The sequence below is a fragment of the Mesoplodon densirostris genome, chromosome 11, assembly GCF_025265405.1.
Source record: "Mesoplodon densirostris isolate mMesDen1 chromosome 11, mMesDen1 primary haplotype, whole genome shotgun sequence".
Taxonomy (NCBI): domain Eukaryota; kingdom Metazoa; phylum Chordata; class Mammalia; order Artiodactyla; family Ziphiidae; genus Mesoplodon; species Mesoplodon densirostris.
Window position 1 is genome coordinate 67,792,738 of NC_082671.1, and position 26,755 is coordinate 67,819,492.

At 55.9% G+C, this 26,755-nt stretch overlaps 1 protein-coding gene across 1 annotated transcript; it reads left to right on the top strand.

Annotated features, from left to right (window-relative positions):
* On the top strand, positions 1-26,751 carry RANGAP1 (Ran GTPase activating protein 1). Its single transcript, XM_060112948.1, has 16 exons — positions 1-243; positions 2,281-2,430; positions 6,576-6,703; positions 10,077-10,136; positions 11,530-11,709; positions 13,952-14,086; positions 16,063-16,221; positions 17,228-17,341; positions 17,926-18,025; positions 18,111-18,195; positions 19,265-19,421; positions 20,428-20,547; positions 22,157-22,259; positions 23,208-23,296; positions 23,570-23,691; positions 25,726-26,751. Exons 2-16 carry the CDS (start codon positions 2,319-2,321, stop codon positions 25,793-25,795), a joined length of 1,734 nt encoding a protein of 577 aa, XP_059968931.1. The 5' UTR covers positions 1-243; positions 2,281-2,318; the 3' UTR covers positions 25,796-26,751.
* The last annotated feature ends 4 nt before the right edge of the window (positions 26,752-26,755 follow it).

The following is a 26,755-nucleotide window of genomic DNA, read 5'->3' on the forward strand; positions in this document are numbered from 1 at the left end:
GCCGGCTTTCAAAATCCTCCTCCTCCGCCATCATCTGCCGCCGTGCGGGGAGCAGGTGGTGTTGGAGGCTCGAGCGGCGAGGACCGCTCGGAGAGCTGACAGACAAGTGGGCTGGGCATCGGGGCCGCTGGACTGGAGGCGGCGACCCCCACCTGACCTGACCCGGACCCTAAATCAGTCCCCGCCCCGCCGGACGGACGTGCGCGCTCCGGTCGCCCCACGCGGCGGCGCCTCCTATTTACGGTAGGGTCGGGGTCCCTTTCCTTTCCTTGTCACCTTCCTGGGATGGGGGCGGGGGGCGGCGCGGCCCTGGAACTGGACGAGGAAGGTGTGGGGCCCCCGAGCACTCTGTGCGTGCCCCCTCCGCCTTCTCCCCTGTGCCCTCGATGGCAGAGCGCGATGGGGGTGGGAGTGAGGGAGTTGGGGGGCGTTGGCCCTTTTCACACGTGGGGAGACTGAGGCTTAGAGAGGGCGTCAGGCCCACCCTGGCCGCCCAGCCCGCAGCTGCCAGCAGTGGCGTCTCCTGTTAGCGTCGGTGTCATCTGGGGGCGGTGCGCGTCTGCCTGGGATCCGGGATGGGGTTCCCGTGCAGCGCGGCTGTCATTTGCGGCCCGAACTCGCGCGTCGCTCCCCAGCTGCCGCCTCCCAATAGGCCCACACCTGGGCTGGCGCCTCAGCCCCCGGACCGGCGTGAGTCTCTGCTGACGCTTGGCAGGAGCCTTGGATGTGCACCTAGGAAAATCTGCGACGCTCCTGCGCGGAATGGAGAGGAGTGTGTGTAATTACCGTTTGTCTGTGCTTTGCCGCTGGTCCTTTGCAGACCTTGGACCAATCAGTTCACCACTTTGTGCTTCAATTTCCTAGTCTTTATAGTGGGTGGTGTGTGTGTGTATGTACGTACCAGACTGAGAAATGGGTCCTCTTTCAGCTGAGAAGTTTTGTGTTTCCATTCCATCTGGAGGCCTCACCACCATTTTTCTAGCCTTAAATTGTCCCATTCCATAACTCAAGTGGGGGGGGCGTTGAGGCTATTTTATATTCAGTTTCATCTCCTCATTCATTGTTGGAGCAGCTTCGAAATGCCCTGCCTCATGCAGCAGATAGAGTGATCCTGTCAAAACATCGTCAGATCACGGTCTCTCTTCTGCTAGAAACCCTCCAATGGCTCTCTGTCACTCAGAGTAACAGCCACAGTTCTTAAAATGGCCTTTGTGACTCGGGCCTCTTGTTGACTGTCTTTCCTCATCTCTTACCTCTTCTCTCCCTCCCTGTCTGTGCTCCAGCCCTGCTGGCCTCCCTGCACTTCCTCTAATTACCCCTCTTCCCCCACAAGAAACTTTGTGTTTGCTGCTTCCTTTGTAAGAATGCTCTTCCCCCAGATATCTGCATGACCCAATCTCAGATATCCTTCAAGTCTTTGTTTTTCTATTAATAATACCTTCTCTAACCATTCTATTTTAGATGGCAGCCCCCCCCCAAAGAAAACAACAAAACTCCTTACCCCTTTCTCTGTTTATTTTTTTCTTATCACTGTCTGAGACACTACATATCCTCGTTCTTCCCTGATTACCTGTCATTCCTCTTTGGGGAAATGTAGTGATGCTTTCTGCCAGTCTGCTGAACTCCAGGCTGGAAGCTCCTTTTTTCAGCAACTCTGTCCTTGGTCTGTTGTGATGGTTGTTGTGACATAGAGACTTCTGGTCTTCTAGGAACCCTTGAAGTCTGGCCACCATGGGCTGCCCAGTCTCCTGGCCAAGGCTGAAACCATACGTGCAGTGGGCTGACCCTCGTGCCCCACCGCCAGAGCCATGCCACCGTAGGTGGTGGGGCATTCTTTGGGATGGATGACCTGGATCCCATAGCCATCTATGTCCCGTTTGAGGAATGGGACTCTCAAACAGAGAGCAGCCAAGATGATCAGGCAGCTGTGTGTGCTTTGGGTAGACTCTGTGTAGCCGTCAGACTGGGACTTGACTGCCATTCACTGGGGACCCAAGAAATAGTCAACTCACATGGCTTTGCTTGGTGTCCAGCTAGGGCAGTTGGGCAGAGGAGGACTTGTAGTGAGATGGTAACTCTTAAGAGGCTGAAACCTCCACCTTTTTAGAACTGTTCCTTCCCAAATGCTATTTTCATTTCTCCCAGTGGTTTAGTGCTTGGGATTTCCTTAGCAGGGGGAGGTGGGGTCAGGTAGCTGAAATGGCTGATGTCCTATCCTGCCCTCCCCAACTTGGAGGCACCCAGAGAATCCTGTCTCTTAATGAACTTTGACCTCCTCAGGTTGCAGATTTCCAGAGGAGCCCACCAGCGTGGCCAGCATGGCCTCTGAAGACATTGCCAAGCTGGCAGAGACGCTAGCCAAAACCCAGGTGGCCGGGGGACAGCTGAGTTTCAAGGGCAAGAGCCTCAAACTCAACACTGCAGAAGATGGTGAGTTCCCGTGCGGACTGTCCCAGCGAGTGAGCGCTTACTGTTCCCACTTGTCAGGCCGGTTTAGCTTCATTATCACACAATTTGTCCTAGCACAGTGAGGCTCAAAGATGATTTGCCCATGAGCACACGGTGGGCATCCCTGCTAGTGACAGCTCAGGCTGGCAAGGTGGGAAGGGCCCCTTTATCTCTTGGAAGGGATGGTAGGCAATGAGGGACCACAGTTAGCGGCAGTCCCAAGATACAGCCCTGACTTCTTACTTCAGATCCAGCCCCACCTTCACCCCCATGATCCAGAGCTGGTCTGGGAATAGTTGTTACCTTCCCCAGAGCTGAGGCCCTCATGGAGCTACATTAAAACAACAATCCAGGCCCTCTTGGGAGGTCTAGTCCATGCAGCTGAATGGCCCTGGGAGAGGGATGGATGCTCCTGACTGAACAGGCATTAGGACTGGAGAGAACTAGGAATCGGAAGGCAGACCCTGTCTTAGCATCCCCAGCCAAGGCATGGCTGACATTGATCAACCCTGAATCCCCTGGCATCTGGAAGTAAAGGCACCTACGTCAGTACTTATAGGGCCTCTTGAGGTTCTGGCCCAACCGGGGAAACTGGTCTGGACTTGCCTGGTTGTCATGGTGTGCAGGCAGGCGTGCTCCCCTCTGCCGGGTCAGAGACTGCTTGAGTCCTTGGGTTGCTGGAAGTGTGGTGATGCATGTTCCTAATGTCTCTGTAGGGCCTTAAAATTTAGAGTTTCTCCCTGTGCTTTGTCACTTTTGATCCTTGCATCATCCCTGAGGGAGGGAGGTAAAAATGTTGCCATTTTATAAATAAGGAGAAAAGGACTTGGGAGACTTCAGTAACTTACCCAAGGTCATACAGCTGGTAAATAGCAGAGCTGGGATTTTATCAGAGGTCCAGCCGAATCCCCGTTCTGGTGTTTCTCAGTAGATGTTCAGCTCAGCTCAGTAAACATGAATTTACTATTAAACACTAGTCATTAACACTATGTCAGGCAGTCTTAAGTGCCATACAAAGAGTATCTCAGTTTATCCCCCCCAAAAGGCCTTAAGGTAGGTTTCATCCCATATTGCAGATTGGAAAATTGAGGCTTAAGGAGGTGATGTGACATTCCTAAGGCCCAGCTAGAAGTAGTGGAGCTGGGAAGAAAATTAAGTTTGTCTGGTCCTAAAATCCATGCACATCACCACTTCACTAGCTCAGGCTGGATGTGCTGCCTCCCCTTTTGGAGGTCATCAGGGATGGCCAGCTTATAGCCATGGCCTCTCAGGAGCTCCTTACCTGAAGTAGGAATGAGGTACCCAGACAACTAACAGGAGGGAGAAGGTGAAACATGCTCTGAGAGACATGAACAGAAAGCTCTGGGAAGTAAGGTCGAGGAAAGGGAGGGCACAGGAAGTCATTCCATGGATGAGGTGGGTATTTGAAAGAGAAAGGGCACTGCACGTGAGTTGGCCCAGGAGCTGAGACACATAGGGTGGGCTTGAGAGAAGAGAAGTCAGAATCTCATCGGGAGCCCAGGGCAGAGGCCCTTGAATGCTGCACTGAGGTGCCTGGTGGCCTAATCGTGGGCCCGGAAAGGGCTTCTCTCTGGGCTGGGAGTGAGCGGGTGAGGTCCGGGGAGGGCAGGGGCCTGTGAGGGGAGGCCGTGAAGCTGATGATTAGAACAAGGGCCTTTTCTCTCTCTAGTAAGTCATTTAAGGACCAAAGAAAGGCCTTGCTGCCTTACATGGCAGTGTACCTGGAACTTGTTACCTTGTGAGGCAGTAGAGGCTGAACAGACAGATCCCTTCCATGCAGCCTCGTGACAGTCGGGGGTCATTCAGGGGTGGTTGGGGCCCATCCCTCACCTGTTTTTGAGTTTAAACAGAGTTATGGGTTGAATATCAAGTGAGAGAGGCAACTCAGCTGTGACCCCCACCCAGTCCTGTCCCTGCTCTTCCAGTTTTGGTGCTTTTCCTTCCACGCTCACTCTGTACTTGTGACTCTCCCCAGGCTAAACTTGTGGCAAGCGCAGTACCTTCGGATCTCTATACCTGTGTCACTTACATGGCTCCCCTTGGAGCCCTGGCATCTCGGTTGCCTGCCTTCTAAGAATGGTGTAAACATTCCCTTGAGCAGCCATCCTTTCTCCTGGTGACCTGGCCATTCCCTGGATGCTACGGGGACTCCCTTTTGGAGCGAATCTTCCAAAGGGCTGAGAGGCCACGCCAGCCCTTGCCCCGATTGCCAGCTGCAGGGGAGGCCTGGGCACCTGGGGCTCTGGAATTGCAGCTCCAGAGCAGAGAGAGAGGTTCGGGGACTTCTCCGCCAGGGCCCTGCATAAAGTCCTTGGTTTTGCAGAAGCAAGGCTTTGGGGAGCAGCACGTAGGTTCAGTTTTGGAAAACCAGTCTGAAGCTCAGCTCTGCCGTTTTCCCTGAACTCCTGGGCAGAGTGGTTTAGTTCCTTGGAGCCTCAGCTTTCCTTTCTAGAAAATGGGAGGCTCATACCTGTCCAGTCTTTCTTGTTGTGAAACGAGTGCTGGTCACTGCCGTCTGGCCGTGTGACCTTAGTAGGCATTTCTGTACCCTCTCTGTGTCTCAGTTCACTCAGCTGTAGACTAGACCTAACAGTAAGTACCTTTAGATGTGGTGGTAGCGAGCAGAGGCAAAGCGAGTCCCTTTCTTCACAAACTCATGACCCAGTAAGGAAGATGGTATAACGATCGAGTCACGGGAGTTCCCTGGTCGGCCTCCTCGTTTTCACTGCTGAGGGCCTGGGTGGGTTCAACTCCTGGTCCGGGGAACTAAAAAAAAAAAAAAGTAACCATTCAGATGAGTGTAAAATTGTAGCAGGCTGCAGGTGGGACATCAGAGGCTGTGAAGCCTGGTTGTTGGCAGGTGGCAAGGGTTTCTGAGGAAGTGCTGCTGCACGGAGGCGAGGGCGGGTAGGCGCCTGCGGAGGCTTCTCAGGGAGCCCCTTATGGGCTGCAAGTCACAAGCTTTCCGACAACCCTCCGGTTGTGTGTTCTCCTCTTCTCTCACACTCCTCTGTCTCTTCCCTACCACGTCACCCGCTCCATCCTGTGCCAGCCAAACTAGATTTGTCTTTCGTGTAACCTGCGTGCTTTTTTCAGATTGTAAAATTAATACATGCTCATTATAGAATACGGAAGCATCGAAAGAAGGACGAAAAACCATATCTTCATTATAACACAGCCCAGGGATATAACTACTTTTAATTTTCATGCATTTTCTCTGGTCTTTTGTTTTTTTTCTAAACATATAGCTGAGTTCCTCTTTTTTTTTCTTAAAATAATTGAGATCATAATTACAGATACTTTAAAAGCTGCTTTCTAACCTGATGCATTGAGAATATATTGAGCAGGTGCTGGAAAAACACAGATTCACTCAGAATCCCACCACCTGGAAATAACCCCTTTAACATTTGGTTTCTGGACCTCAGTGTGTGCGTGTGAGAGAGAATGCATACAACATTTTAGAAGTGTGATCAGACCAAACACCACTGGATAACCTAATTTTTCACTTACCACTATAACATGATTATTTTCCAAGTCAGGTCATCACCTGTGTCGCCATTCACAAGGACATCAGTGTAACTATTTATATCACGTATCCCAGTGAATTAACCTGTCCTCTGCTGATGGGCATTTAGGTTGTATGGAATTTTTCATCATAATGAAACAGGACAGTAATGAGCACCCCACATGTGAGTGATTTCACCATGAAAGCATGTGTGCCATCGTGCCTGCTGGCCTCTGACTTGTGCCGTTTCCCTACTTGGCCTGGTGTATTCCCCTTCTTGGCAGGCTACACACACACACCCACAAGGTGTCCCTAGCACCTTCTTCACCCGAACCAGCCAGTTCCTCTTTTCCCTTGGCTCCCAAGCCTTTCATACCTGCTTTGTTTTAACACTCATTAGAGAGGGATTTTCTGTGTAGCCATGTCCCCTGCTAGACTGTGAGCCTGTCCAAGTCTCCCTGGTGAGCCAGGGTCTGGCACCCAGTAGGTGCACCGTAGCCCTTGGAGCTGTGAGTGACGAGGTAGTCGCTGGGCCTCAGCTCCTGCCTCTGCCGTTCGTGGCTCCAGAAGTCTAAGGTTCTGTTTTTTTGGTCCTGGGCAGCCAAAGAGGTGATTAAGGAGATTGAAGATTTCGACGGCTTAGAGGCCTTGCGCCTGGAGGGCAACACGGTGGGCGTGGAAGCAGCCAGGGTCATCGCCAAGGCCTTGGAGAAGAAGTCGGAGTTGAAGGTGAGGTCTGCAGGGCGAGTAGGCCCAGACTGGTTGGGGACAAGCCTCCGCTCACAGCCCCACGGCCGATGCCTGTGTGCAAGACCGTCCTGGGTCCCTGTGGGTGATCACCTCGGACAGCTCCTCTTGCCCTGGCCTCCCCAGAACAGAGCACTGGCCGGGGCCCTCTGCCTGTGTGATGTGTCTGTTTGGGCCCTGCAGTAACAGACCCTGAGATGGTGTTAGGCGGGTAAGAGGTTTATTGGGTAACGTGTGAAAGATAAAGAGGAAGGCTCAGAACTGGACAGCGAGAGCCTTCCGCTGCTGACGCGGATCTGGCACCTGGGAGGAGGACAGGAGCCTCGGGTTCGGAAGCTCAGCCTGCCCAGCGGGGAGCTCCAGAGCAAAGCTTGCCCCGTGGAGGAGTCTCGTGTTGGGCAGAAATGGCCAGACTTCAGGTCAGATGCTGCGGTGGTTGGAAAGCTCCTAACTGCCCCCCTCACAGCCGGATGGCAAGTTCGTTCTTGAAGGTGCCCCTCCTTGGCCGACACAAAGATTCTTCTATTCTGGTGTGTCCCAAAGCGGGTTCCCCTGAACACCGGTCCTTCGGGAAGCTCCGTGAGAAAAGTGGGGTATCATGTGTTCGCTCCGTCCGGAGGCTGTCGCTGCTTGCTCCCCTTCGCAGGAATCCCAGTGTGTATTAGCTTATCAAAGCCTCTGAAGAGCCATGAGGGAGAGAGACCTGCTTTACAGGCTGGAAGTGGCTCTCTTTGTATGTACAAGGCTGGGCTTGTGCTGGGCTCTTCTACATGTGTCATTAACCCTCAAGGTGACTCAAGTCCATTTTGTGAGTTAAGGGAACTGAGGCTCAGGGGGGCTGAGCAAGCAGCCCAGGATCTTGCCACTGGTCAGTGGCTGAGCCGTATTCCCGTTTCCAAGTCCGATGCGCCTTCCGTGGCACAGCTGTGCTTTCTGAAAGGGGAGGCATACAGGGCCGGGGCCATGAGAGGAAGCGGAGTGGATTTGTCCAGGGAGGGCCCTGAGCTCGTTGTCAGAGTGACCCTTGATGTTTGTTTCCCTCAGGAAGATCACGGTCAGGTTAACAGACAGCCAAGGCAGGACTGGCTCTGCTGTCCTGCCCAGGGCCTCCTGTCCTGAGCATAAGCTGGGACATCTTCCTATGAAAGAACTCAGCTCTCCTCAGTGACCTGTGAAGGACAGGAACAGAGGAGAGGTGGCCCGGGCATGGAGGCCGCAGCAGCTGAGCTTTGGCATCCAAGGACCTGGGTTCAAGCCCCAGCGCCACCACCTTGTTTGCTGTATTACGAACCCTTGCATTGGACTCAGCTCTGAGACTGGGCTCCTTTATGCAAAGAAGTTTTTCCTTCCTGAGAGGTTGCCATGGTGGCCACATGCAGGCTCATGTAGTGAGAGAGCTTGAGCCGTGGGAATACCGCATGCATCTTGTCACCCTGTGTAGACCCAGGGCCTTGCATCACCCCATGTCGTGTCTCAAGCCTGCTTCAGTGCTGGAAGGAGCCCAGGGTGGGAGCAGCGGCAGGGCCAGAGCTGCCCTTGACACCGGTGCTGTTCTGGCCACAGTACTGATGGGAGATAAGTTGCTATTTCCACTCTTGCAGCATGTGCACAAGTTAGGTCTTGACAGATGAGGAAAGTGTGGCCCAGGGTCACACATCTCAGGATTGCAGCCCAGATACCAGCCCAGTCTCTTGACTGCTCTGCTGCCCACTTGGAGATCATTGAGGCCTAAAGCCTATTTCAAAGATAAGATACAAGGGGTCAGAGACAGGGAGTGGCAGGCCTGCATCAGCTAAGTCAGGACTAGAAGCCAGCCTTGTGCCCCAGAGCCCCATGCTGACCTCAGCCCATCAGAGTTGGGTTGGGGAAGCTTCAGGATGAGGTGCCCCTGTCTGTTGGGAGGGGCTCAGGCTGTGGCTACCTGTTCTGACCCTGCGCACCTGTGTGCAGGTGTAACTCACTGAGCAGACCCATATAGAATGCCTCTAGGTATGTTAGTGATTTGCATTATTGGAGGATGTGAGAATTCTACTTCAAAAATCAACTTCTCTTGTACTTAAGGTTGGGTTTAGTTCATACATTTTAAGGACTGGGTTTCAGGGGAAAGTTGCTTGTCCTGTGTCCCATGATTTCCAGGTTTGGCCCAGGAAAGGCTAGAGCTGCCAGAGTTGATACTTTGGTGGACACAGCAACCAGAGTTAGAGATTAGGGCTGTGTGCTTGGAGCCTCAACTCTGCTGACCAGCATGATACATGACCCAGTCACGTAGCTGCTACCTTTGTGACATTTACCTAATATTTCCTTTAAATCAGCTCATTTTGAAGTAATTTAAAAGCAAACATGATTCCTTCTATAACTGGAAAATGGCATCCCTTACCATAAAGGAAATAAAAGAGTATTATTAAATTCTAGTTTGAGGCCATTGCCATCCAGAGACTCTGAGCCTGAAGCCTGCTGTCCCTTCGTTAGAAAGGCAGATGAGCTGGAAGTGGGGCGGTGGGTGAGACCCACCAGCCCCAAACCGAGCCTTCCTTCTAGAGGTGGTCAGGAGGGTTGAAAAGAGACTTGAAAAGAGAGTAACTTCCGGGACTTCCCTGGTGGCGCAGTCATTAAGAATCCGCCTGCAAATGCAGGGGACACGGGTTCGAGCCCTGGTTCTGAAAGATCCCACATGCTACAAAGCAACTAAGCCCATGTGCCACAACTACTGAAGCCCGCACCCCGCAACAAGAGAAGCCACCACGTTGAGAAGCCCACGCACCGCAACACAAGAGTAGCCCCCGCCCCCCCCCCAAAAAAAAAAGAGTAGCCCCCGCTCACCGCAACTAGAGAAAGCCCGCGCGCAGCAACAAAGACCCAATGCAGCCAAAAAAAAAACAAAAACAAAACATAAATAAATTAAAAAAAAAAAAAAAGACAGTGACTTCCTCACTGCTGGATCCTGTATTGTTTCCTTTCCTGTTCCTCCACCACCCAAAATCATGTCGCTGTGGCCCACACAGTGTGGGAAACAAGCACTGGGCAGGAGCACTGGGCCAGGAGTCTGGTGTCTTATTCCTGGTCCTGCCGCTGCCCTGCCAGGGGGCCTGGGGCCAGTCCCTTCCCTCTCAGCCTGATGTCCCTCTTGGAGAACCAGAGGGTTGGACAGATGGCACATTTTCCTGACACTTCTGCTGATTCCCCCATGGTCCTTAGGGGCTGCCAGGTCCTATCAGCTTCGGTCAGAGCTGGTCCCACTTTTCACCCAAATTCAGCAGTCTTGTTGTGCTCAGTAATCCAAGTCTATGGAGACAAGGGGCTGCCCGAAGGCCACCTCCAAGGGTTTCAGCTAACTCTTTTCTTCCTCTTTCCAAAGCGATGCCACTGGAGCGACATGTTCACGGGGAGGCTGCGCTGTGAGATCCCACCCGCCCTGGTGAGTGAATGGGGCCTCTGCTCGTGCCGCCGGCTGCAGGGACCCCTTTAGCACTTCCCAGGACTTTTTCTCACGGCCTCTTCTTTCCAGAGACTGAGTGCCCTGTGGGTGCCTGTGATGCTGAAATGGCAGCCAGGCGAGCACAGCCTCCGCCTGTGTCCTGACGAGCAGGAGCCAGGAAGTGAGGACTCAGAGTCCCTGTGAGACAGGGCGGCCCGGTGACAGGAAGTACAGCAGAGACTTCCCAGGGTTCACTCTTGAGCTTAGTGGTTTCCCCCGCAAGCAGCATGGACCTCACTCCCTACATGATTACCCCTCTCGTCCTGGCCCCTCCCTCCCCTGCACCCCGTGGTCCCTCTCGACCTCATTCTGCACACAGGCTGCCTTGGCTGCCCCGTCTCCCTCCAGCCCCTCCCTTTCTCCGATACCACTCTTTTTTTTTTTTTTTCTTTTAACATCTTTATTGGAGTATAACTGCTTTACAATGGGGTGTTAGTTTCTGCTGTATAACAAAGTGAATCACCTATACATATACATATATCCCCATATCTCCTCCCTCTTGCGTCTCCCTCCCACCCTCCCTATCCCACCCCTCTAGGTGGTCACAGAGCACAGAGCTGATCTCCCTGTGCTATGCGGCTGCTTCCCACTAGCTCTCTAGTTTACATTTGATACCACTCTTTTTGCTTTGGTTCTCTTCGTGGGTGGCTTCCCTCTGCCTGTTTTCCATTTCCCCATTCCTGGGGCTCAGCTCCTCTTGGGTGGAGCTCCCAGCCTGTGTGTGCACAGGCGCTCTTGTGGGAGGGATGGGAGGGGTCACAGGACAGAACATGGCTCCAGGGAAGGGGGCAGGGCTGGCAGCGGGCAGCCTCTCAGTGTATCCTCCTAGCACAGAGTGTCCTCGGGGCAAGGTTCGTGGTCAGTCGTTGCCAGCGCTGCCTTCTCAGGCCTCCGTTTATCTAGCCGGCACTGGTGCTCCTGAGATGCCTGGGCACCAACCTCATTTCCAAAGCAGTTCAGTCCGGCAGACAATTAAGGGTCATCCAGGGTGTGACAGGTGTCCCCATGGAGGCCCTGGAGGGCGGGCTCCCTGGGTGGGGGATTTAGGAAGCCCCTGGAGAGCTGCTCCAGTTAGATACCAGCCTCAAAGGGTGGACGAGAACCAGGGGAGGCTAGGGTTAGCGGGCAGGTTAAATACATTGATTTGGGTGATTTAAGAGCCCTCTGTAGGGTTTTCAGTCTGATATAACATGATCAGCTCTATAATGAAATGGTCTGTGTCTCTGCCAGTTCCCCACCAGCCTGGGTGCCCCCTGAGGGCAGGGGGGGCCTGGCATAGACGCAGCACCTGGTCCGTGTCTGTGAAACGGACATGAGCTCCCTCTGTGCCCAGATCTCACTCGGGGAGGGACTCATCACAGCCGGGGCCCAGCTGGTGGAGCTGGACCTGAGTGACAACGCGTTCGGGCCCGACGGCGTGCGAGGCTTCGAAGCCCTGCTCAAGAGCTCCACCTGCTTCACCCTGCACGAGCTCAAGCTCAACAACTGTGGCATGGGCATCGGTGGCGGCAAGGTGGGTGCGGCAACCCCCTTCCCCGCATCCCCATTGTCCTCCGCCTCCCTCCCTGCCCAGTCCCCTGCTACATTTGTGTCCATCTGAAGTATGTGCCCTTGGCCACCCACCATCTGGGATGGTTGGCCTATTGTTTTTCTCTTCAAAGGAGAAGGACCTCAAAGGCAGCAGCTTGTGGCCAGTGGGGAGAGGAGATGGAGTCTGTGAGTGTGGGGTTGCCAAGCAACCATCCTCAGTTCTTGTGTTGCCTTGGCAACACATAGGCAGTATTGCATACGTGCTCCGACCTGCTGGCTCTGCAGAATGCAGGGCTTGGGCATCACTAGACCTGCTGTGCCCTCAGAACAGCTGGCAGAGCCATGTAAGCCCTGGCGTGTGCATGTGGGAGAGGGAGCCCAGAAAGAGAAACCAGTCTGGGAGGCCTGGGCACAGCTCACCTTTGTTTCTGGCTAGGACCTTGCCCAGGGTGCCTCCCCCATCCTGCCAGCAAGTCAGGCTGGTCCATGTAGAAAGGCACCTAGGGAGGCCAGCCCTGTTTATTCTCTTCTTGGTCCATTCTGGCTGCTTTAGGCCCAGATTCTAGAAAGGCTAAGCACCAATCTGCATTCCCATCCTCCTTCCCTCACGTTCTGACCAAAAGGAGCAAAGGGCCAGGACATAGGAACAGACAGTGAACGGGGACATCTTCTCTTTGAAGATGTGTTACCTTAATTCTCTCACCCGTACTGAAAGGTGGGTGACGCTGTCCCCAGGTTTTCAGATAACTAACACTTGAGCTTAGAGATGTTGGGTTGAGCACCCCAGATGATGTACCTAGCGTGGGACGGATGTGGGATTTGAACCTGCATCCACATGGCTGCTCAGAGCAGCAAGAGGCGCCACCTATGTGATGGCTCGCGGTGGCCCAGGCTGAGGAGCCAGAAGGGCCTCCCCTGCAGATGGCCTGTCTCCTGCCTGCAGGAGTGGGGGCAGGTCACGCTCGTGCACCCATCTCAGCCAGCGCTCCTCCGATCTAGGGGACAATAGGCTGTATGTGTTAAGACATAAAAATGTTTGCATCAGCACCGAAGACAGGTCCAGCCCAGCCCAGAGTGGGATGTGCTGGGAGAGCCACCTCTGCAAAGATTCCTTGAGGCTGGTCTACAGCAGAAGTCGGCAGTCTCTGCCCTGAGCACACGCGTGACCCACCACCATCACGGAGTCAGGCTGGTGGTGTCCCATGTCCTGTATGTGCCCCAAGAACAGAGCTGTGTGCAGGCAAACTGACCCAGCTGCCGGTCGCAGCTCCTCTGCGTATTTGCTCTGGGAGCTCAGCCAGTACATGTGCCTCCCCCTGAGCCTCGGCTTCCTTGTCATAGAGTAAGGCCAGTTCCACCTGCCTCCCAGGCCCACCTGCCTCCCAGGCCTGTTTTCACGTTGAAACAAGGCGTGGAAGTACCTTTGCCGAGGGTGCTCCAGACCTAGTAGGTGCTCTGTAAACGTTATTTCGCTTCTGCTGCACTTCCCCTGAATCTTCGATGTCTTATTTACCCTGGTCTCTCCAGTTCCAACCCAGCACCCGACAGCATTTTTAAACTCCTGCTCTGTTGGTGTCACGGGAGAGAGGCTACCTCCTGGCACCACCCCAAGGTCAGGGCACACCAGATTTTAGGGTTTCACCCCCAGCAGCTGAGCCCCTGTCGTGTGGCTGGCCTGAGCATGGGTGTGTGTCAGATGGGTGCGGCGGGGCCCTGCTCTACTCGGCCGGCTCCCCTTAGGCATCGTGGAGCGTGGAAGAGATGCTGGAAGACCTGGAAGATTTGGGTTCTGTGCAGAGTCTGCCACTTGCTTAGTGACTGTAGGAGAGTTTCTGTCGCTCTCTGAGCCTGAGCTTCTTCAGCTGGAGAGTGGGAATCGCGATGGTCCCCACCTGACAGAGGGCTTCTGACAGTAAAGCGAGCTGTGAGGCCCCTTCCCCAGGACCTGTCTTAAGGTTGGCCACTCAGTGTTGGTGTCTCCCTTCTCCCGGGTTCAGGCTCCCCATCTCTGTTGTGGGGCTAAACCCCATGGGGTGACGGGACATGCAGACACAGTGGTGGATGTCAAAGCCCTTGTCCCTGCAAGGTGCTGGGCGCGGGTGAGGTATGACCTCTGTGCTGCTGAGCAGCTCTTTGTCCCCGTGTCCACCACCCTTGGGTTTCATGGCTTGTTGAAGACCAGGGCCTCCTGCCTTAGGCCCGGGCCGCTTGCCTTTCCCCCCCAGATCCTGGCAGCAGCTCTGACTGAGTGTCATCGGAAATCCAGTGCCCAAGGCAAGCCGCTGGCCCTGAAGGTCTTCGTGGCTGGCAGAAACCGTCTGGAGAACGACGGAGCCACTGCCTTAGCAGAGGCTTTTGGGGTGAGTGGTTTCTGCCTGTGGAGCCCATCCGACTTGCCCTTGAGCCAGCGGGGAGGGCAGGAGCAGGAGCCACGGCCGGATGAGGCGCCCCTGGGTGTCCTTGTCCCCGCTGCTCCCTCTGCTTTGCCCTCGCTCCTCCCAGTGGGCCCAGGACACTGCTGAGTCTCTGCTAGTGAGAGGGCCGCACCTGCCCCGTGGGCTAGGAAATTTGGGGTCTCTCTCCCGCTTCTCTTAACTTAAGCATTTCCTTTGGCAGACGATATTCTAGCAGCATTAACCATGTTCAGGCCAGAGCAGCATCCCCCGTGGTCCTGCTGCTTCCGGCACTCCACCTGCCTCAAGAGAGTGGACGTTGCAGGGGAGAAGGGCCTTGTGTCTCACTGGACTCCTGGCTGCAAGAGGCTTCTGCCTCTTCCTCTGTAGCTGGAGTGGCCTGGTTACCTCATAGACAACGGTGACATTAAAGATTATGCCCTCTTTGCACCCCTTCCCTTGGTCGCTGTCCTCCATGTGCTGGGACGGGGTACATCGTCGTCGTGCCAGGCCTTCAGCAGGCGTCCTCGGTGCTCTTAGAAGCAGGGGGGCACTTAACTTGGGTCCATGGGATCCCACTGGTCTGTGGGTAGAATTCAGGGAGTCTTTGAACATGGCTGGGGGGAAATTGCATGATTGTTATTGCTACCAGAGTTAAATACAGTGTTACCTTCCACTGTGAATATAGACAGTAAACCTCAGCAGCTTTAGAAATTCCTGTAACTTTGTTACCAGGAGAAATCACAGATACTTTCCTGTCAAGTAATAGTTGTTAGAGATAGATAGAAATTTTGTTTCTCGTACATTAAGGTCACAGTGATGGTACACCTAGGTCTTGTTATTCATTGCCTTAAGAGGTACATATATTACTACAGCATGTATTTGGGCAGCTTCTCTTAATATTTTGATAATTGTCTTCCAAATGAATTTGTTATCCTATAATTTAACTTAAAATTTGAAGTCATCCTGAGGAGGGGAGCCCTGGGGCTTTCCCAGATTGCCCGACGGGTCCATGGCACAGAAAATAATAAGAGGCCCTGACTTAGAATGTGCCTCAGTTGGGCTGCCTGTATTTATTTGTGAACCCCCATGCTGTGCTGGGCGCCCAGAGACAACAGAAGGTGCCTGGGTACAGAGTTATGCCCGCCTGTCCTCAGTCCCGGGTAGCAGTGGAGATTGGGACGTGGGCCTCTCCTTGAGCTCTTGGGGGCTGTTGGGGTGCAGACGAGAAGGTGGCTTCGCTACTCCAGAGTGATGAACGCCATGACAGAGGAAGGATGAGGTGCTCTGGGGGCAGAGAGGAAGAGCCTTGGATTGTGCTGGGGGGTTAATTCAGGAAGTTGTCCTGGGGGGAGGAGGCATCCAAAATGAGAGCTGTTGAATGCATAAGGAGTCAGCCTATCAAGAAAATGCCAACAAAGTAAGGAGACAGAGTGTTCCAGGCAGAGAAAAGGAGGCGTCAAAAGCCAGCGTGAGAGAGGAAAGACCCTCCTCACCCCCAGAAAAGGACGTGGTGTGTGGGATGCCAGTCATATTGTGTAAATAAGGCAGTAGCACCCCAAGAGAGAAAGGCCAAGCAGAGCTACGTTGTATAGAGCAGAGCCAGGGCTGGCTGTCAGGCCAGAGCCCAGGGTCCCCACAGTGCAGAAGGTACCAGACTAAGACACCTGAGCTCAGAGCTGAGTGACCCTGGGCAGGTTACGTAGACCCTCTGATGCCTAGTCATCTCTTATCTAGCGGTGATCCTAATCCAGGTAGGTCTCCCTTGTGAAGTTGTGGAGAGGATCAGAAGCGGTCATGCCCCGAAGCATGCTTTGCCATCATGCCCCAAACGTGCCCCAAACGGGCAAGTCCCTCTGGTGTCTGATGTGTAGTGCTGCCCTCCTGCCTGGGGCTGTCCCCCTTCCTCGGGGGCCCACCTGTCTCCCTCCTGCCCCTCACAGATCATCGGGACTCTGGAGGAGGTCCACATGCCACAGAACGGGATCAATCACCCCGGTGTCACTGCCCTGGCCCAGGCTTTCGCCATCAACCCCCTGCTGCGGGTCATCAACCTGAACGACAACACCTTCACCGAGAAGGGGGCCATGGCCATGGCCAAGGTGAGGGGGTGCGGCCGGGCCAGAGCAGGCCCTGGAGACGGTCTGGCTGCTGCCTTTATGGTGGACCCATCGGCAGGTGGCTGCTCTCCCCACTACCCACGCACCTGGTGTGTATCCCGTGGGTTCAGCCATGAGAACATCTCCAGAGCGGGGAGTATGTCACAAGCTAGTCTGTGCCCTTTCGGGCAGCTCTGCGTGTCCATACTGCCACATCCTAAGCTGCCTTCATGCAACCCTGGCTGTTGGCGCTGGCTTTGTTCTCAGAGGCCACTTGGAGGCTGCTTCAGCCTGTTTCCTCACTGATTCTTTCGTCAGCTGTTTATTGAGCCCCTGTCTAGCGCCCAGCCCTGTACCAAGTGCAGGCCACATAGAGTTGAGTCAAAGACTCTGCCTTCAAGGACCCCTAATTCGAGGAGGGGAGGAAGTAGCTAATCAGCGACAGCACAGGGCCGTGAGCACAGTGGCTGGCCGGGTGTCCCATGACCCCACAGGAGTCTAGTAGGCCTGCCGTGGGGTGTTAGCAGAGATGTGTGCAAGGGTTGGGGAGCACACAGGAAGTTCCAGTCAGATGCAGGGCAGGCTTCCCGGAGGAGGTCACATTTTGGCTGAGTTCTCCAGGACAAGTGGACTTTGTCTGGACAAGGAGGGCAGGAGGGGTGTTTCAGGCAGAGGGGTTGGCAGTACGTGGGGAGGCCCAGAGATGGGAGGAGCCGTGCTCCATTGGGCCTGGTGTGAATAGGCCAGTGTTCGAGGTGTGCTGGAGGGCTGGAGGAGCTGGCGGGGGAAGGCAAGACCTTGTGGCCTTGCTGACTCCTTGCAACGTGCTCCCATGAGTAACGGGGAGCCACGAAGGGGGCTTAGCCGGAGGCCAGGAGACCACCTGGGGGCAACAAGAAGAGCTGATGAGTCCACCAGACTGGGTACAGAAGGGACATAGTGTGATGACCAATATGGAGTGTGGCACCAGCTCGAGGAGGGCCCTCACCCTGGTCCTCCCTTCCCGCAGACACTGAAGACCTTGCGGCAGGTGGAGGTGATCAACTTCGGGGACTGCCTGGTGCGCTCCAAGGGCGCCGTGGCCATCGCAGACGCCATCCACGGGGGCCTACCGAAGCTGAAGGTGCTGGCTGGCTGGCTGCCTCCTCCCTCTGGGGTCCAGGCTGCCCTGCACTCGGGGTGACAGCTGCACGGGCAGAGCAGCTGTGGGGGGAGGTGGCAGGGTTGTAGCCTTCAAAGGCAGGTGGCCTGGGTTGATAGCCCGCTTCTTCTACACCCTCTGCCTGTGACTCCGTGCAAGTCTCTTCACCCCTCTGAGCTGCAATCTCATTTCTCAAAAAGGAGGAGGAGGGCCTCCCTGGTGGCGCAGTGGTTGAGAGTCCGCCTGCCGATGCAGGGGATACGGGTTCGTGCCCCGGTCTGGGAGGATCCCATATGCCGCGGAGCGGCTGGGCCCGTGAGCCATGGCCGCTGGGCCTGCGCGTCCGGAGCCTGTGCTCCGCAACGGGAGAGGCCACAACAGTGAGAGGCCCGCATACAGCAAAAAGAAAAAAAAAAAAAAAAGGAGGAGGAGAGTGGTGCAGGTCATTGCAATATAGCGGAGTATACTGCGCCCTCACTAGGGGGAAACGGAGGCTTCAGAGTAGTGGCAGGCCTCCCAGCCCGTGTTTCTGTCATCCGCCTCCACCCCTTCCCATTATTTTTTAGGAGCTGAACTTGTCATTCTGTGAAATCAAGAGAGGTGCTGCTCTGTCTGTTGCTGAGGCCGTGGCTGACAAGGTGGAGCTGGAGAAACTGGACCTCAATGGTAATAGAGGTGGTGGCCTCGGCCTGGGCCTGCCGGGCAGGCCCCGACCCCTGTCCTGACCCTCTGTCCCCTCCCCTGAGAGCAGGCAACACCCTGGGAGAAGAAGGCTGTGAGCAACTCCAGGAAGTGCTGGATGGCTTCAGCATGGCCAGGGTGCTGGCGTCCCTCAGGTAGGGAATCTGGATCAGTGGCTCCTTTGTTACTACTTTTATTCATTCAGAAAACGTTGGTTGAGTCCCTGTGATGTGCCAGGCACTGTGTTGGGCATCAGGGATATGACAGTAAGACAGCCAAGGTTTCTGACTCATGAGACCTCGTTGCCGTGGGCGAGGGATCAAGGAGCAAGACAGAATAATCAAGTTATCACATGTTTAGCAGAGGGACAAATGGGGGCTGAGATCGGTCACCCTTTGCAGTGGGTGAGTTGGGGAGGCCTCTGAAGGGATGACCTTTGATCATCCAGGTGATGTGACGGGCAAGGTGGGGCAGCAGTGAGGTGGTGACGAGTGGTAGTGGTCGGGGGGGGCTCGGCATTGTCCCTGAAACCGGGCTTAGAGCTTGACTGTAGGAGGAGATTGACGCAGGCAAGCGGGGCTTCCTGGGTTCGCGGAGGCTGGGGGTGAGGTGGCGGGGGGGCTGCCTCCTCCATCGGGATGGGAGTTGGTTCAGCCGTCATCACCCATCTCCGCCTGCCTCTCCAATCTCTGCGTTGGCTTCATTCACTTGTCAGGTCCTCGCTTGTGTCCCTCAGGGCCAGGCCCAGTGCCGCTGCTAGGAGCTAGCCCAAGGTGGGCTCAAGGTGCTCCCAGTCCAGGGGACATGGAACAGCCTTCCTCAGAGGCAGGGCAGCCCCCTCCCTCGTCCTAAACCATAGGTTCCTGTGGTCAGTGAGATGTGGGTGGTACAGTCCCGGGCGTCTCAGCCTGCGCAGTGTTCCTGCCAGGCTGTGGGCCCCAGCTGTGACAGGCGGCGTTCTTCCTTTTCTCTGTCTCCCCAGTGGGACTGTGGGTTTCTTTGGGACAGGGACGAGATCGAGGTCGTCCTTGTCCGCAGCGTGGGCTTCCCTGGGTGGTGAGCAAGGAGGGATGGGCTCCCTGGTGACTCTGACTCTGCCCCCTGGCGGCAGCTGCTCCCCTTGCGCTGTGCAGGCTCCTGCCCGGCTGGGGCCTTTGGGTTCTCAGAGCCATCGTGGGCCACTGGGCAGGGAGGGTCTGCTTTAGCCAACCCTCTCCTCTGCAGTGATGATGAGGGTGAGGATGACGAGGATGAGGACGAGGATGAGGAAGGAGAAGAGGAGGAGGAGGAAGAGGAGGAGGAAGAGGAGGAGCCACAGCAGGAAGAGCGAAGGGAGCAGTCGATCACGCCGCCCAGGAAGATGTTGGATCCTGACAGTGGGGTGAGTTCCGTGTTTGCCACATCAGAGCCCTGGTGCCCCAAGCGTGAAATCTTGAGACATTTTTCACGGGGGTCATGGGTGTGGGATCCTCTTAGGCAGTGACTGCAAACTAGTTTTGACTGCACACTCCTTGTGGAAAGAGGAAATCATTCCAACGTAGTTGTATTTGTATGTACCTTAGTCTAGTTGTGTTTATTCATTTATAAATTATAACACACGTGACGCTGCTACATTACATGCGGTCAGTAACTGTGTACTGCAGTGCTGCACGATCCGCAGCTGGTTGAATCCGTGGATACAGACGGCCACCTGTAAAGTTGTACGTGGATTTTCCACTGTGCTGGGCGTATATAAGGATTTCTAAAAGAATAGGGTAAAAACCAAGCATAACTAGAAGTTTTTTTCCTACCCATCTTGGTGACCCATAAGGATGGCCCCCATTCCAGAGACTGGCTGGCTTGGTGACTCAGCTCGGACACTTGGTGTTCCTTTCCTGGCCGGGAGGCTGGTGGACTCAGGGCTGCCACGTCTGTTCCCTCAGAGGTTCCCAAATAAAGCTTCGGGAGGACTTTGGGTTGGACACATTCAACAGCGGTTGAATTTGGCTTATTGTCCAGTTTTATGGAAGCAGTTCCATAAATGGCTGGGCGTCTTTAGTTCTTTGGGCCCCTCTGGTGCTCGCCAGCAGTGCTTACCCGGGCCGAGACTCTAGTTCCTGGTGAGGCCACTTTAGCCCTGGAGTCATTTCTGCAGCATCATACGTCATGGCGAGGATCCACTTGGCTGCACCAGGCTCTTGGAGTCTGAGGGAGGTGGCTTGCCCCGACCCCAGAGGCTCCTACACAAGGAGCCGATCAGGGCCAGCATCTGTGGGCACCCCACCCTTGGGGAACTTTGGGGAATTCTGGACTCTGAGCCTTGACTGGTCTGCATGAGGGGCGTATGTTCTGGGTAAGGAGTCTGGATCTGGACCTCTACAGAGCCACCTGTGCCACCTGTCCCCCAGGAACCAGCTCCTGTCCTGTCCTCCCTGCCTCCTGCAGACGTCTCCACCTTCCTGGCCTTCCCCTCCCCGGAGAAGCTGCTGCGCCTCGGGCCCAAGAGTTCCGTGCTGATAGCCCAACAGGTAACAGCGCTACCGACGCCAAACCTGCTCCGGCCTTGGCTTCCGGAGCTGCCAGAGCAAAGGTTCAGGCAGAGCATGGGATTTGGGGGGGCGGGGCACTGTCAACGTGGGGGGTGGGGACTACCACGTGTTGTTTTTTTGTAACACACACACACACATGTGTAAATGGATGTGACCAGTGGTTGCGGATATCTGTGCCCACTGCGAACACACTTGGGCTGCGAGGAAGGGTAAGCCTGTGGCACCTCAGTGTTGACTGGAATTCGGGAATCTTCCCAGGACTCTCATGTGAGCACACACACCTAGGCTTCCCTCTGTGTGTTCTGTAGGACCAGCTGCTTCTAGAACAGCTGTCCTGCCCCAGGCCCCTGTGCAGGTCCCAGTCTACTTGTGTTCTTGCTCCAGCCTCACTTGTTCGTTGGTTGGGTCGTTACTTCATTCATTCTGAGACAGTTATCGAGCACCTCCTGTCTGCTGGCTGCTGCTCTGAATACTTGGGCATGATTTTATCTAACCTTCTTGGCAACCTGGAATGTAGACCCTTCCACTCTTATTTTACAGACGAGAAAACTGAGGCTTAAAGAGGTTAAATGATAAAAACAGGCACGTCTTGTTTTATTGTGCTTCACGGTTACTGCGATTTTTGCAAATTGAAGGTTTGTGGCTACCCTGTGTCGAGCACGTCTATTGGTGCCATTGTTCCAACAGCATTTGCTCATTTTATGTCTCTAGATAATGTCACATTTTGGTAATTCTCACAGTATTTCATACCCTCCACCAACAAAAAGATTATGACTTGCTGAAGGCTCAGGTGACAGTTAGCATGTTTCAGTCATACAGTGTTTTTAAATCATGTATGTGGCTTTTTTAGACTTGATGCTGTTGCACACTTAACAGACTTAAATAACGCACTAGGAAACCAAAAAATTCACACGAATCGCTTTATTGCGGTATTTGCTTTATTGCTGTGGTCTGGAGCCAAACCCGCAGTATCTCTGAGGTACGTCTATACAGAGAAATAAAAGGGGCCACTCGCAGAGCTGGCTTGATATTTTTGCTTTTTATCTCCCGTTTATATTTTTCTGTACTCTTATTTTTTTCCCCCATGATAAATGAGATTATATGATGCAAACGTCCGTGTGGCCCACCTTTTCACTTAATACCATTCATCATTTTCCTGTGTCAGTAAAACTCTTCTCGTGCTCTTTATCTCAGTGAGTGGATGTAGCACTTAAGCCATCCACTGTTTCTGTGGATTCACATTATTTCCACTTTTCTCTGTTGTCAGTGAAATTGAGGTAAGTTTCCTTGCGTGTTAAGTATCGTTTGCATTCTGGATTATTTCATCAGGTTAGATTGCAGGAAGGGGATCGCTGGGTCACAGGGATAATGATTTTTAACGTGAATTCTCTCAGTGTTTGTGCACACCTGCTGTGGCCGGGCCCATGCCAGGCTCTGAGGGAACAGCGTGGGGCGAGGCAGGACCTGTCCTTGCCTACCGAAGGCCCATTTCTTGCCAAGGCCTCTAACCACAGGCACATCCCCACTGTGTGCCAGGGCCCTGGGGCTCTCACCCCTGGTGACCAGCCATTGTCTCCTGTGTCCTCAGACTGACACATCTGATCCGGAGAAGGTGGTCTCTGCTTTCCTGAAGGTGTCCTCTGTGTTCAAGGACGAAGCCACAGTGAGGTCGGCAGTGCAGGATGCAGTAGGTACGTGGGGTGGGTGGGGCCCGCGTGGCTCTTGCCTTTTGCTGCCCTGGGGCTCGGGTCGGAACATTCTCCTCTCACCTGCTCTTCCACTGGGTTCTTGCCGTAGAGCCAGCCGGGTGCTCGCCTGTCTGTTTTTTGCAGATGGGGAAACTGAGGCCTTTCCCAAAGCCATACAGTTCTATATGGTGAGAACTCGGGCCAGGTGGCGCCCTCCGCAGGAAGGTCAGACCTCTCAGAGGAGGGGTGATGAGAGCCGAGCCCTTGGCCCCACCTCTGAGCCTGTGCACACACAGTCCCCTCCACCTGGAGGTCCCCCTGCTTTCCCCACATCTTTCCCAAGGCTTCCCAGGATCTCTAGTGTGGCCAGGTTGGGCAGGCAGAGGGGGGAGGGAAAGGGTAGAAGGGAGTGGAAACACGTGGGAGGCTTTCTCCAGGGTTGTGGGTGACACTGAGGCGGGAGGGTCCGTGGGAGGGGAGGCTGGGTGGGGTGGGGGTGGGAGTCTCTGTGTCTGCTCCCTGAGAGCCCCGCCCCACCGTGGGCGTTTGTGGGAATGGGTTACCTGAATTCGGTTTCCCAGAACAGCCTCGCTCGCTCGGAAGCAGGGGCCCAGGCAGTCCCTGCGGGCCCTTGGCCATGCCTCCCCCCTCCCTTCCCATCCATTCCCCCTCCGCCACCCCCAGAATGGCTGAAACCTCCCCCAGCGGTGATCTGCCTCACTTATCTCTGCCCAAGCCCGTCTTATCTGTGAGGCCAGGACAGAGAAGGGCCAGGGTATCACAGCTGGCAGGTGGAGCCCTTTGCCTGGTGCTAGCTGTCCCCTCAGTCTGCCACCTGTGTCCACATCCCACCCCCCATGTTCACCTCCTGATGAGCGCGGGAGACAGGGCCCAGCCTGTGTGCTCAGGGGCTGCGGACCCTTAGGCCTCTTTGCTGCTTCTGCCTTGCAGATACCTTGATGAAGAAGGCCTTCAGCTCCTCCTCCTTCAACTCCAATGCCTTCCTCACCAGGCTCCTCATCCACATGGGGCTGCTCAAGGTGCGCTGGAAGGAGCACGGGCCCCGGGGGGGCGGGGGGTGGGGTGCACCAGAGGCTGCATCATCCCGCACCTCGAGTCCTGCCGGGACCTGTCACCCACACTGTCCCCAGGTCTGGGTCTGCTTAAGCAGCCTCGGCCTTCGTGACAGGATTTAGGATTCAGCTTGACCTTGGCCGTGGGGCTGTCAGCAGGGGCTGGGTGGTGGAGACCTGGGGTCCCCCAGGTGACGTTTTGAAGCTCACCCTGCCTTCTGCTGTGTGTCCCCCTTGCAGAGTGAAGACAAGATCAAGGCCATCACCAACCTGCACGGCCCCCTGATGGTGCTGAGTCACATGGTGCAGCAGGAGTACTTCCCCAAGGCCCTTGCCCCTCTGCTGCTGGCATTCGTGACCAAGTGAGTGTGCCCTCGTCAGCTCCCACGGCCGGTGACCACGCGTGCAGGCCTCTGGTCAGCTGAGGCTTCCCTGGCCTGGTGACTGGGGCGTGTCAGAGGCCCTCACACCTCTCAGGCTCTCGGCATCTGTGTTTGAGTCTCACCACCCCTGTGCCCAGCGAGGACACAGGGCTCGGGGACAGTGTCTCCCTGAGAGAGACGGGGGACGTGCACTGGCTCCATCTTGCAGGCGAGGAAGCGAGCTCCGGGTCAAAGGAGGCGTTGGCCCATGGTCGTGCTGCTGATGCAGGTCCTGTACCCGGCAGCGTCTCTGGGAGCAGTTCTGCGTTCATCCCCTCAGCTACCTAGGCCGAAGGGGCCTGCCCACTCGGCCTTCCACAGCCGCAGGCCCCTCTCCTGGGGACGCCAAGTGCCCAGACACATGAAACCTTGGCCTCATCCTGGAGCGTCCTGGGAATGGTGGGGTGCTGGCCACAGTCGAGTAAAAAGGAGCCTTCAGACCTCAGGGCCCATCAGGGGCAGGTTGGGAGGCTTGTCCCCATCCTCACTGAGGCCCTGTGTGGCCCCCAGCTGAGGTCCGACCATCCCCAGGCCTCAGTCTCCCCATTTGCTCAACCAAGGGGTGGGTGAGGTTTCACCAGCCACGCTGGCGGTGAATCCAGCGCCTTGGGGGAAAGTGGGAGGGGGTGTAGGAGAAAGGAGGTGCCCGCGCCTTGGGGGACATGTAACATCGGCGGGTCCAGACCATCAGTCAGGGTGCTTAGAGCGTGTGACGAAGTGTCGTGGGGCAGCCCGCCTGGGGTGGGGGGTGAGGGGCAAGCGCCGGTCCCCCAGGACCTAGTTGGCACCTCGGCCTCTTTGCCACCTGACATCTCTTAGTTCCATGTGCATAGCAGTGCCTCCTTAGTTGGGCCTGACTCCCTTGCCGTGTCTGCCCCCCTCTCTACCACCACACTCCCCCCACCCAAACCGCCCCTTGCACTGCAGCTGCTCCTCTGCCGGAGTCCAGGGCAAGTCCAAACCCTGGTCCTGGATCTCGTGCTGGCTGCAGCCTGGCCTCCCCGCAGTGAGGTGCACTCTCCCCGCACCTGTTCCCTCTGCAGGAGATGTTGCCTCAACCTGTGGGCCTTCGCTCCGGCTGTCTGGGGTGTCCCCACATGGTGGCCCTAGCCCCCGCCTGCCAACCCCTGACGAAGCCCGGCTCCCCCTGTCTCCTTCCAACCCCTGGTTGGGACTGTTCCCTCTGCATTCCCGTCACCCCCTGTGTGGCCCTTGGGCTGGGCATGGACCCCCCAGAAGACACCCTCGCCCTTGATGGTCAGTTGACAGGCTGCCTCCTCCTGACTTGTTGCCTGCCTTCCAGTGCAGGCCTCAGTCTATTCCACTTTAAAAGAGGGGGGCTTGGTAAGAGCTCCCCCCAGGCCTCGGGGGTGACTGAGCTACGGTGGAGTGATATGCATGCCCCCTTCCCTCAAGTCCCAGCCCAGTGGTCTGGGATCCAAGCCCGGACGGGACCAGGTAAGGTGTCTGTGGGCTTCGGTCCTGGCTGCAGCCTCACCCATCCCCCTGAGCATCTTTCACCAGTTTCTCTCTCTGCAGTGAGACTAATGATCTTGATGGTAACCTGTCACTCGTAGGGGCCCAGGTGGGTCTCCTGTGGTCCACTCCTACACATGCACTAGTGGCTGCTGAGGGCTCCCTGGCCCTGTGCGCACTGGAGAGGCCTTGGAGAGCCTGTCTGGTGGAGAGCAGAGGCCCAGGTTCCCTCCCAGCTTGGCGGGCCTGTATTCTGGCCAGCTCTAGGCCGTGTGGCCTCGGGTGTATCACCCGCCCCTCTTAGCCCCACCTACCCCCACCTGCAGAAGGTGGGAGCTACCGTCTCCCTTGCAAAGTCACTGTGCAAATGAGAACAGTGGAGCCTGGCGTATATTTTGACCTCAAAAACGGCCCCCACTCCATCTCCACAGTTGGGAAGCTGGCCCTGCTGTAGCCTGAGCTTCCCGGCCCCACCTGCTGACCCTTCTTTCCCTGCAGGCCCAACGGCGCCCTGGAATCCTGCTCCTTTGCCCGCCACAATCTACTGCAGACGCTCTACAAGGTCTAGACGCAAATCTGGTCTCTCTCCCCATCCCTCGGCCTGGACCGGTGCCTTGGGAAGGGACTCAGAGGAAGGACTCTGGCCAGCAACAGGGAGGGTCTTTGTCGCGTGTGTCGTGTCTCCTGAGTATGTGTGTTGGTGCGGCGTATGTGCAGGTGTGTGCTTCGTGTCGGGGTTCGGATTTTTAATGTCTCCCTGCTGGACTGGCCCTGGTCCCGCTGGAGGGGAGCTGGCCCCCAGGCAGAAGGGCTGCAGGCTGCTCTGCCATTAAACTCACCACCATGTGAGGACGCTGTGCTGATCTGTGCCGCAGGCGCCAGGCCCTGGTGGCTGTCCCCACCCACCTCGCCTTCCTTATCCTCTGGGGCTGCACCAAAGCCTGGGGTGTTGCTGTCCGTGTGCTGTTCCCTCCGTGTTATGGCTGGGTGTTCCTGCCGTGCCTGGGGCTGCTCACTCGATGGCTGCCTCTGCTTCCTGTCGCCCAGTCCTGGTCCTGCAGCCACCACTCTTCCTACCATCCACCCACGCTGTGCTGAGCCCTCAGCCTGAAGGCCAGAGACTGCTGTGCGTGGGGCCGCGAGCATAGGGCAAGACCCTGGCACCCACACCGTGTGGACAGGAAGAGAAGCCAGTGGGCAGACACTAGGGTCTAGGAGCTGGACTTGCCTGGATGGTGCTGGCTCCATGCCCAGTGGGCTCTTCTCTGGCTGTGGAGGTGTCTATGACAGGCCTGTGGGCTGAGCTGGAGGGGGCATCTGGGCAGGCCCAAACCTGTTCTCCAGCCTGGGAGGGCAGGGCCAGGGCCCACTGATGCCAGAGCTGCATCTTGGGCACCCTTAAGGACCTGGGGCAGGGGCTGGGTTGGGGCTGGGCATGCCCTGTGACACCTGTGCTTCCCCTCATGCTCTTCGTGTGTCTGGGCTGTGCCCAGGGCTTCACAAATAAAGTCATGTGTAGCAGCAGCGG